At 36.3% G+C, this 12,691-nt stretch overlaps 1 protein-coding gene across 1 annotated transcript in view; it reads left to right on the top strand.

Moving 5' to 3' along the window:
- Positions 1–12,691, top strand: part of LOC120542237 (MICAL-like protein 2) — a 120,137-nt gene that overhangs the window by 88,697 nt on the left and 18,749 nt on the right. Inside the window, exon 12 of the mRNA XM_039774543.1 lies at positions 8,868–8,958. Within this exon, the coding sequence (XP_039630477.1) occupies positions 8,868–8,958 (91 nt within the window). The remainder of the gene's footprint in view (positions 1–8,867; positions 8,959–12,691) is intronic.

Below are 12,691 nucleotides of genomic sequence, written 5' to 3'. Positions count from 1 at the left end.
GTTGTCAAAAAATGTTATGGGGTTAGGCCCGGTAGGCTTACTTTGGTTTGGTTGGTCAATATGGTCCACCTCACGGAGGTACAGTGCAACAGTTGACAAGTTTATATGATTTGCTTAATCTGGCATCACATCACACAGCTTTTAGTCAGAGGGGATGTCAAACTTGATGACTGAGTAGTCTGAGGATGTCAGATTACACAACTATAATTTTACATTGTGACAACTTTCCATCTGAGTTTCACATTTCCAAAATATTCCAACCTCCCCTTTTTTTGACGGGTAATAACCTGCTGCCTGAAAGAGCTGGAGATTTATGAATGCTTTCCAGATGAAATCTGTGACCTTGTTTCTTTTTTCCATTCTCTTGTGGTACATAAAACACAAGACAACAATCCTCCTTTCTGTTTTGTGAGGTCTGCAATACTTGCATTCTTTGTTCCTCGTTGCTGCATCGTATGCATTGTTCTGTGTCTTTATGGCACCATTTTGTCTCAAGTGATGCCGTTGTGGAAAAAGTGTAGAAATTTTTAGTGTTTCTATGACACACTCAAAGATAAATTTATAAATATGAAACAGAATATCTGTATGTATGTTTGTATATTCCCTATACAATCCTAAACACTTTGGACCATATTTTGCATAGTTACTCCTAAGATCTTTCAGACAAGCTCAGTTACCATGAAACCTGGACACCCTACTTCACTTGGATTTCATCCCCTTGATACATGTACTGTCTTCTGTATTAGCTGATTTTGACCACCAATGGCACGTATGGAGATTTTCCGGGTCGCATATTATGAATTTGGATTAACTCCATAGGTCCATGGAAGGCTAAAGCCATAGTAAAGGATAAGAAATCAAAAACAATCATAATCTCAGACCCTGAAATAGTCTAAAATGCGAATCCAAAAAAACCTTAATGTCTTGCATAACGACAACAAGATGAGTCGAACAGCACATATGTACCAGGGAGTAGGGAGGCAACAGACCAAAAAAAAAAAAACTGAAGTGATTTCAAAGCATTCATAAGTCATGATCGCAAATTTAGGTGTGAAAATGGATTCCACTTTAAAACTTGATAGCCATGTGAACACAGTGGTAAAATCTTGCTTTTTCCAAGCCTGTTTTGTCTAAACGCTACTTTGAAACAGTGATACATGCTTTTATAACCTCTCGTCTAGGTTACTGCAATGCGCTTCTTTTTGGAATTAGCCAGGCCTCCATTGCTCGCCTACCGCTGGTGCAAAATGATGCTGCTCGATTTTTTTTTTTTTTAACTGACACAAGAAAGCATGAGCATGTTATCCCAATTTTGGCTTCCCTTCACTGGCTTCCAGTTCATTTTCTAATCCATTTTAAGATCCTTGTATTCGTTTTTAAATCCTTTAATGGTTGTGCCCCATTTTATTTGTCGGAAGTGCTAGATAGATAGATAAATGCTTTAGAAATCCCAAGGGGATATTCAAACTGCACCCTTACGTACCATCTTGATTTCTCAGGTCAGCAGACCGGATCCTTTTACGTCTTCCCAAGGCACGATGCAAATCCCGAGGTGATCGGGCTTTTTCAGTTGCAGCCCCAAAACTCTGGAACGATTTGCTGTTGCACGTTAGGCAGGCTCCTTCGCTAGCTGTCTTTAAATCCTATTTAAAAACACATTTTTACTGTCAGGCATTTAACCCCATATGATATGTTGGCTATCTGTGTACTTTTTATTATGGATCTTTTCAGCTCTTATGTGTTTCTGTTTCATTTACCCTTGGTTATTGTGTGTTTTAATATGTTGGGTTTTTATTGTACAGCACTTTGGTCAGCCTTGATGATGTTTTTAAAGTGCTTTATAAATAAATAAATTCTTTATAGTACAAGTTCAGTACATTCCACAAAATGTTTTACACATTTCGGTTTCAAGCAGCAACTAAACAATGGCTGCTCTGATGGCCTGTCATGTTGTGTTATGTTAGAAGCTGCTCCAAAGCTACCATGTTAAATTTGCGAATAAAAGTCATTCTGATTCAAACCAAACAATAAAGAAGAGACAAAGAATTTAAAAGATTTAATTTGTTGGCATTACTTCAGGAAGGTCATCGTTAAATTCTCAAATGTAATCAACATGTAGACAGTCTTAAAACACAATCACCCCAATGATTTTATTTGGTAGGTCGCCTCTGCGTCTTTGTTTTCAGCCTCCTAGTCCACATCTGGGGCATAGTATTTTTTTTTTATAAGCACTTTATAACCATAGCCATTTATTTGTTTATTTATAGACTACCTTTTGCAGTAGAGCTAAAAATATTGCTGTTTATTTAAATACATATGCACATTCTATAGGCTACTGTTAGTAATGAAGTCATTTGCACTGTTTAAAAAAACACTTATACTGTTTGTTTAAATAAAGACATCAGACTGTTTTAAAATTAAAACTACATTCAGCCCATTTGTTTAAATAAAAAACCAATCGACCACAGCAGTACCTTGTTCATCCCCTCAGACCTTCTGGACAGCAGCTGTATTACTGTCTGCTAGTGTATGGTGTTAATTTTTTTTTTATTAGTTTATCGAATAACTGACCCACTCTACATGTGGAAGCCGTGAACTGCCACCTCATCGCTTTGTAGAGTTCTAACCACTTGCTGATTTTTTTTTTTTTTTTTCTCCCCTATGCCCTCTCTCTTGGGTTAGTTCCTAAGAATAATTACATCTGGTGTGCTTTATAACTGTATGAGATACACAGACCACTAATCGCTGCTTACCCACATGGTTCCTATTTAGCTGGTCTTGTCAGATCTGTCTCATGCAAAGCTCCTGCTGTCACTGGCACCTCCTTGCCAGTTTGGCGAACCGTCACATGGGTAATAACTGTTTTTACTGCCATGATTGTACTAGGGTATTGTGTCGTGTTAGCCATTATGGATGTATTGAGAAGTCAAGCAAAATGAAACCTTTTATTGGCTAACTAAAACAATTGCAACACGCAAGCTTTTGAGGCAACTCAGGCCCCTTCTTCATTACATTTCATTCATTAATTGATTACATCTTGAGTTGCCTCGAAAGCTTGCGTGTTGCAATTTTTGTAGTTAGCCAATAAAAGGTGTCATTTTGCTTGTTTTTTTTTTTTTACTAACTACCATGATGAAATGGAAGATTATTAAAGAAAGGTGCAGGAGCCAAAACTGAAAGTTTTTAGTGCAAATGTCCAAGTAATAAAAAGTGATGCGTATATGTTCACTCTCGCAATGCTCTGCTACTTGCCCTCACCTCTAGGTGGTGCTCCAAGAAGAAGAGACAATAGAGTGGAACAGTATTTAAGTTTGCTTTTTATTTTCTGTAGCGCACACACACACGCGCGGGCACACGTGTATGTACAAGGTCAGGTTGCCCCTATTTTTACAAAGTGTACCTGGGAAGCCTTTGAGGGCTAGGTAGCATTCAATTGTTTTCCATGGGGAGATGAGGTAGCCACATTGGAGGATTTCAAATGGGGTTTCAATCCAGCCTGAAGGGGTATGACCCAAAAAAAAAAAGAAAAACAGTCAATTTATTACAGCTCAAGCTAAATGAGCTGTGTGCTATAGAACTCTCGACAACAGCTTCTCTCCTTCTGATGGGCTTTGTGTCTCTCGAGAATTAAGGTGTGGAATGGAAATAGAGTAAGGCACTAGGCAGTGTGGCCTGCATGGAAAAGGACAGACAAAAAAAAGTCGCTTTGTTCAACTGATGCTGACCTTGAGAAGAGTGTAAGAAGGAAGAGTTTTATTATTATTATTATTATTATTTTAATCTTTAAACCTTTTGCATGTCCATCTCTTATTACTTTGACACACTTAGAGAGGTAATAAAAATTGGTGAGGCTTGACAATAAGCACGGTCGATTGCTTGCAAATTCATATTGTGAACTGCGCCTGTCTTTGTTTCCTTACAGCACAAGTGAAAGGAATGATGGCAAACATATTAAACAGGCATCTAATTACCCATTACTTAAATAAGCCAATAATGGCGCTTAATATACTTTAGAAATGAAGATGTGGACAAATTGCAAATGAAGCACTGTCTTGTAAAACTGTGCGTAAGAGGCTCACGGCTTGCTTGCTTGGTATTGAATACGAAACACTTTGAGTGTGTCGCATTGATGTCCTTGAAACATTTAATTTGAAAGATGGCTAGGATTAGGCAGCAAAGGAAGACAATGTAGACAGTGTGAGCTTTTGGGCTAATCTGGGTTACAGCTGTGGAGACCCGAGTTCAGTGATCATCTACATAGAGTTTTTATGTTCTCCCATGTCGGATTCGGTTTTCATTGGTTTTCTTGACACATCCCAATAATATGTAGGTAGTTGTACCTTGATCCTGTGTGAATGAACGGGTCTCGTGATGGACTACCTTCCTACCTTGGACTAGATCCTACCTTGTACCTAATGCTACAGAGAGAGCCTCTGTAATAAATAAAGTAAGCTCAGAAAGATACATTGTAAGGTTTAGAGACAGCTGAGATGGTTTTATGGTCATGCTTTGCTGATGGACTTGAAAGGTTCAGGCACCTAATCACTTGTGGATGTATTTCTCTGTGGCTCGTATCTCACTGTTTGCTTGCTTTGTGATTCTGTGCCTTATGTTAACAAGAATGGTTTCTGCCTCTTGCACTATAATGTAATCTCTAAACCTTCAAGAAAGTCCATTTATCGTGCTGCATAGCAAAATGAAGATGAAACAACACATTCTCAGATTTGCCTAATCTAACCTGGGACTGCATGGAGCATGCAGATGGAAACATCAGGAACCAGTCCTGATGGAGCACCCATTCACTGCAGGATACACACCAACACAAGGCCAACCTGACCTGCGTGTCTTTGAGATGCGTCAGGAAATGCAAACTGCAGTCAGAGAGCCATTAGCATTGACAATTAAAATGGAGAATGCTGGTGATGAAATTATATTAACCACTGCACTACACACCATGACCACTCAAAATAAAGGTAGATTGACTTTTATAAAATTGTGGACTATAGTTGCACAATTGAGAAAGTTGAAAGATAAAAAGTTTATATATAACTGTTCTTATATAAACTGTTCTTAATTAGTTATCTTGAGTCAGAGTGCCTCACTAAATTTAGAGGCACTTTTTCAAGCCATATAAAAAAACACATTTTACCAAGAATATGTAAGAATGAAAAACTCAACTAGCAACAGCTAATAGGCTTACACTCACAACTAATTTTTTAGCTAAGCTAGCAACTGAGATTTGTGTGACAAATACGTGTCACTACATACTTGAAATCAGACGAATGAAATCAGTCATAATGGATACACACATTTTCCTGTAAGACATACAACTGACAGCCTTATCAAGGATCTATCTGCTGCTGTTTAGCCATGTTGTCTTACAGGCAAAGTGTTTGGAGTTTAGGTGTAGGCTTTGGTTTCAGGTGGTAGATATTCCACAATATTTGGACTTGTACTCTCAAGCGGAGAAGGCTGCAGCCCTGGGACCTAATTTAGGTGTGTAAAATTATCAAATACATCTATACATTTGATTCAACAAAATTCAATAGTAAATCGTGGATTCAAGAACACAGGTGGAACTTAATTTAAAAAAAAAAGTGTTTTAAAGAAGCACTTTTTTGCATACAAGATATTTGGAGTCATGTGGGTTGATGCAGAAACCTTGGCACCTTTTAAAAAGTATCTGAATAATATATTGAGATGACTTAGCAATCGGTTATTCAAACATTCTTGATAGATTGACTGGTCTTAAATGGTCTTCCTTTTGTTCGTCAATGACAGTGCTTCAGTCTTTATTGTAACAGATAGCACAAGGCCTTTTAGGGAGCAATTGCAGAGATTACAAATCAGTTGTATACAGTGCCTTTGTTTGCGAGCACAATTTGTAAGTATTGGGTTTTAATTTAACAATTTAATTCTCATGTGCACTGGGTAATGGGTTTATTCTGTTGTTAATAATTTGATGTGAAATGTAAAGTGGGAAAAACACTGTCATGTTAAAATCAAAATTTCAAAAATGCAGTAGGGCATTTTTTTACTGCAAGATATGTATAGTAAGCTTTACAATTTGGGCACCAGGGGCCTGATTTATAAAACTTTGTGTGGATTTCAGCATGGAAATATGTGCATGCCAAAAAATAAAACGGGAAAATGTGTACACCAGAAAAAAAAAATGGTTTATAAAACCTGCCTTACAAACATTTTTACTTGCTTTACCCTTTATAAATCACAATCACCTTGTAAACGTGTATTCATGAACATGCCTCGATGCTAATCAACCTCATACATGTGCAATTGCTGATACAACAAATAGTATACAACATCTGAAAACCTGAGGTCTACCTATGCTAGTTTGTCTCTTAATAAATGCATCAGGGGTTAATGTGATATTTGTAAACCTCATCTTGGCATCACATAGAACTTGTGCGTTAATGGAATGTAACGGCTTATAATTAAGAATAGCAGCCTTATTCTCGCTAGATGCCCTTACTGCATTATGAGTTCAGTGATGTGGTCTGATTACATTAGGAGAATAAATATCATAAATCATAAAAAATCATATCATATAAATAAATAACATTCAACGTTTTGAAGAAATCATTTTATGACACGATTTTCCTTTATTTACTTACTTCCTAAAGCCTAAAGTCACAAGTAGTGTGCAGAGGGCATGCTCAAAAATGTGTGTAATGCCACGAAAAGTGCCTGCTGACACTTTAGTATGCAAGCAATGGTATGTGCATTCTTGCTCCGATGTAGAAGGGAGCTGAGTTTACCTCTGTTACCGTGCGTCTATGTGAAAACAGCAGTGTCAGATGCAGGGGTGGGGTGTGTTTGGGCTCGTGAACGCGGCTGAGATAATAAAACTGACTTAAAAAAAAAACCAAAGCTAACCTTTACAAGTATAAATTACACCGGCTGTTCCAGACTGAAATCAAGTGTATGTTTGTTTTTATTCTAAAATAGTAAGACTAAGAGCAGTTTACTTCGCAAAACGGAGTGGTGCAGGATCGAACTCGCGACCTTTTGATTCCCAGTCGGCAGCTGATTCTATTCTGCCACGGAGGCAGTCATAATAAACGGCTGTCAATGTCGCATGTTAAGGCGGCTTTTTGTTTCTGCAGTTATATTCTTTAATAAAAGCGCAATTGTTGTGTTAGATTTGTACCTTTTGTGAAAGTATTTCTTGGATACTTCAGGCTTCATACATTATATAGTTTATGCCTACATTTTGTCACCTACTAGTAGAATATAAAAAACGTTTCTGTTTTAACAATGTGTTTACACAGATTACTGTAGAAACGGAACAGACATGAAATGCGTGTGTTCCAAACAAGAATCTATTATTTGCACTTTAAAACTCCACTTCACTCCCAGAAAATCAATCAAGGCATGAGCTGGGAGTAGTTTGTGCATGTTCTAAGTCGGTGGGGGGATGGAATAGCCGACTGCTTGCAGCCTGATTTTTATCAGCACATATATATGACAAAAGACGCTAGTGGAGAGCTGTGAACGATTTTAAGAAACGATTTAAGGTGGGACGGATTTATGAGTTTTTTCGTAGGCTCTGGTAATTCTACTGTTAAGTCTGAGAAGGGGCAGAAAGTTGTGTACTAACTTAAACCAGCTTGTGAGCCAGTTTAGCTTGGATTAGTAAGGTAACTCATGTTACAAAATGAATCCCTTACACATCAGACAGACTGTTACAGACATGTAAAAGCAAAGATATGCCTTAATTTAAAATATGGAAACTATATTTTAGATTTGTATTTCAACTGAAGTAGGGTGCAATGTTGAATCAAATGTTTTTATTTCAATACCATAGAAAAAGACAAGTAATTCATGTAAATATTTATATTGCATAATGTAACAGAATAGGAAAATGTGGATCAACATACATGTAATTATTAATCTTCAGTTAAAGAGATGCAAAGTTGGAGTCCCTAATAGGAAATCACTTGGCTACCAGTTCAGAAAGTGCACATTATGCCTTCTTCTATGCTTTATTCCTTCAAAGTGGCATCTTCATGGCCATCCTACAGATCTGATAAAGGATCTGTCACAATATGTATTATTAAGAGCTTTTGCTCGGTAAGTTTGTGCTTGAATGGAACATTCTTTATGAATCTTGTCTAACCTCTGACTAGGTGTTTTATAACTTTGGTGACTTCTGGATTTATTCAGTTATTAGGAAATGCTGGCTGCATAATGGATGACCAGTATGCACTCTTTTGTATTATCTATGTAATTGGAAGTAAGATACAAAGAAAAAATTATGCTTCAGATATGATTCTACTAATGTGTACCTCTCGTCCTCATTACATTCTGTGTACGGATTTCAGGGTCTTTTCTTATGCTCGAAGTGAATAATGTTTACAATAATGAATGTGATATTCCATTTGATCTGCTGCTTATTTTTTTTTAATCAAAATTATTTGAGAATGTACTTATTTCCCTGTGTACTATCCCTCTAAATCAAGAGGAATGTGTAGTGGCATGTCATTATTTGTGTGAGGGCTAGATGTTAGCTACTGGTGCGAAAGCCATTAACTGACAATTAGATAACCAGCTGAGCAATTGGGAGGTGAAACACAAAGTCAAAAAAGACTAGCTACATATTGATTAACCTTTTGACTGACGTTGCTCCGCTTTTCACTGCACTTAGACCGGAGGATCATCTTCTCTTAATACCACACTACGTAGTCTGGTCTTGATCTGCAGCTAGTTGGTTTCTATCTTAGGTACACTGCAACTGACCCAGTGTGTTTATTTCTATGTACAGCTTTTCAAGAAGTCCATTTTAAAAGTGATAGTGATGCTCGTGATCTACGATTCTGATTGAATTCCTCTTTGCTGTTTCCCTTCAGATGAAAAGGAAGATGTGCTAATGGTGGACTGGTTTAACCTAATCCGGCAGAAGCAGCTCCTCATGAGGCGGGAGTCTGAACTAGTTTACATGTAAGAATATGATGCATGTGATCTCATTTTAAACTGTATTTTATCTTTAGGAAATTAGTTTTTAATTTTTTAGCTACATACATACTGAATGCATATATGTTTGTTTATTTGTACACTACCCAAAGTAAATGCTAACACTCGAGTTTGAGACATATATTTATATTTCTTTCCCCAATTTGCCTTCTTGAAAACATTTCTGTCCTAAACCATCAGGGGTCAATGAAGCTACTGTTTTATTTTATGTCTTTTAATCACTATTTTGTGGAATTCACCTCTGTTATCATTCAACAATCAACACAAAGTGCATCTAAACACACAGATTGCTATTTTGGTCTGACACTTTTTATGTGCAAAGCAAAGTGTTAAAATTAAAATGTTCACATGACATGTTCACATTACATAATAAAAGAGTTTATAGTTGTGCAGTTATTTATATGAAGTCTGTGGTACTCTGTTTTCCTCAGAATATTTTATGTTGAACAAAAGAAAAATGCTTCTAGACACTGGAGCGCACAAATAAAATATCACAGAGAAAGCAAAGCAACTAAACATTTAGTACTCAGCCTGGAAACATTGAGAATTTTTATTTTTTATTTTTTAAGGTGGCATACCAGTCGGTTGATCAAATAAATTTTAAATATAAATACAGCCTTGTAAATGGCTACCCCTGTATTAAGATTTTCCTCAGTCCAAAAAAAAACTGTTTTCCTTTGTCATTTATTCAGTTGCTTTCTTTTTTAATTTATTTTAGAAGCTCACCAAGTCATTCAGTCTAAGCTGAAAATTGTGACTTTTGGTGGTCCCCAACTGTATTGTTATTGTTGATCACACTTTTAATGAAATTCCTTTAGATACATTTGTTCCTATTTTTTATTCCCCACACCCCACACACTTTGAGATCCTGCAACTTTAACAAAGTAAAGTCCTTCCCAATAGTTTGATTAGTCTCTCTGTTTGACCATATTTGTTTCCACATTAATCACATTTTTTCAAAATTTTTTTTTTTTTTTCATTTTTTACTATGTTGCTTTCATAATAATATAATTGAATACAAACGGGAAACATTCAGTCCATCAAGTTCACTTGGTTAGCTAATGGCTAACTTTATTCTAATATATGTTCAAAAATTGCCATGGTCTTTACATTAGCTACAGAACTTGACAGTTTGTTCTGTATTCTCCCATCCCATTATTCAGTCTGAAATGCCCTCTCCTTTAGTCTCAACTAGGTGTCCTTGGAAGTATGTGGTTCACTATTTAATTGAAAGAGGGTCTAATGGATTCTTTTTTTTTTTTTTTTTTTGTGTTAGTGTTGTTTTTTTAGTTCAGCAGTTCAAATCCCTTAGCCTCTCAGAGTAGCACGTGCACTTAGTTCATGAATGTGCTCGGCTGCTCTTCTCTGCACAGTGTCTAGTTTCGCTGTGTCTATAAGAATTGTAGCATTGTTTTAGTTGGAGTTTATAGTGGTGTTTAAGATCTTGTTTTAGAGACGCACATAACACAGTCTGCTTATTTTTATATATTTAATTTTGGTGACTAATTTTTATGTTTTAAAAAAAAAAAAAATAATTTGTGTGATCAGGTTTTTTTTTTAAATTATAATCGTGTGGCTTGATAGGAGGCTGCTTACTGACTGGGATTGTCTTTTATTTCCCAATCTTTACTTCAACCCAGTTTTACCATTAATAGAGGGATTTGCAGAATCCCCCTGAAATGCCCTTAAGAGAACCCAGCCAGACAAGGAATGAGCAGTCTAGCTTCTCAGCTCACTGGTAATAATTAGACAAAGGCGGTGACTTAAGCTTTTATTTATCAATTACATTCAATACTCCATGTTTACACATTTAACTCTTATGACTTCAAGCATTCCCACGCTTTTATTTGTAACCTATTTTTTTTAGGTTGTGGGCTTCACGACACTGCACAGTACAGTAAAAAATTGGAGGCACAGTGCAAGCAAGTTTGGGCTGTGGCTACTATTTTACTAGGTGATTCACTAGTCTTGTTCACCATGTTCTCGCTGAATGAGACATATAATATGTACTCTCATTTAAGAATCACGTTTGTTCCCACAAGATTATGTTCACCCTACCATTGTAGAATAAGAGCTCCCTGTGCCTTTGATGCATTTTTTTTCATTCCTTTGCTTAACAGAATAAAGTTTTCAGGTACAATTATGCCCTCAAAGCATAGTTCAGGTCTTTTGGGCTCCAAGACTGGCAATGCTGCTACTGTGAACCAAGCACGATTGTTGGAGTGGTTGGTGTTTCATCTAGGGTCAGCCACGATCCAACTCTAGTCAATGCCACCACGGCGCACCAGTGAACCATGGCCCACAAGTTGGGAAGCGCTGGTTTAAACAATTATACAAACACCAGATACAATCCTTTGGAACACCAGCGTTATTAACTTCTGTATAGTATACAGCTATTTATACTTATATCTGAAATTCTTTAAGCCAGTTGTATCTTCCCCATGCAAACTGCCATGTAATAAAAAAAAAAAAAATGTGAAGGAGGAAAGCAAACATCATACTCTCAATAGGGCTACCAACTTAACTAAGCTTTATCATGCTAAAGAATTGTCTGTAGTGTAGTAATGTATTAAAATAACTAATCTGTTAAAGGCATGCGCCTAAGAACTTTATACTACTATAAACTTGAACTTGAATTTGAATATATACGCAACCCAAAAAAGAACAGGATTAAATCCTGTACCCATCACACTCCTATTTGTCATATTGGAAGGAATAGAAGGGCAGTAAAGCAATACAGAAGAGAAGAAGTTTGCCTTATTTAAAGTTTTTTTTATTTTTCTATTATTCTCTTATTTTGTTTCTCCTTAGTGCTTTGGGAAAAGAAGCATTTAAGATTTTATTTGATTTAAATTATTTATTTATAGACCCTGTTGCAGTAAAGAGAACATGTATGACAGCTTTATTAAAGTTACAATGATTCAGTAGTTCAATAAAATAGGTCAAGAGTTCGATTTATATATATTTTTTTTGCCATTTAGGTTAACACATTATTTCGTCAGATGAAGTTTTTAGGAGAGAGCTCAATAACTTGAACTTGAAATCTCGCTCTTCTAACTCATATTCATCCATTTGACATGGAAATCTCATGGGGTAGACCTTGAATGTCATTTTTTTTTTTTCATTTCCAACTTCAGATATAATCACACTGAGATTTTGTTTTTATTCTGCAACTTTAGATGTGGTAGCAAATGACCTCCGGACGCGCTACTCTTTTCTCCTCCCTATAACCTGCATATGACACTAATTATCTTGTGCTTTGTTTCAGATGTAGGGTAATATTTGTCAGACTAGTAATAAAAAAGATCATTACCAGCAAGATAATATAACTAGGAAGATAAGTAACTGTTTTCAGTTGCATTCAAGTAACAATTTAGAATTTATTTAAAATAAATGGAAATGGAATGGTGCATCACACTACCCCAGATCAGAAAAAGTTGGGACAGCATGGAAAATGCAAATAAAAAAGAGCAATGATTCTTAAATTTACTTTGACTTTTATTTTATTGTAGACAGTATGAACCCAAGACATTTCATGTTTTTTCTGGTCAGCTGCATTTCATTTATTAAAATAGATCCATTCCTGCATTTCAGGCCTGTAGCACATTCCGAAAAATGTTGGGACGGCGGTAAATTAGGGCCAGTAATGAGATTAAATAATGATGTGATTTTAAGCAGGTGATGTCTACAGTTGATTGTA

This window comes from Polypterus senegalus, chromosome 13, assembly GCF_016835505.1.
Source record: "Polypterus senegalus isolate Bchr_013 chromosome 13, ASM1683550v1, whole genome shotgun sequence".
In the NCBI taxonomy this organism is placed as follows: domain Eukaryota; kingdom Metazoa; phylum Chordata; class Cladistia; order Polypteriformes; family Polypteridae; genus Polypterus; species Polypterus senegalus.
The sequence above is the reverse complement of the archived record's forward strand: the minus strand, read 5'-3'. Positions and strand labels throughout refer to the sequence as shown.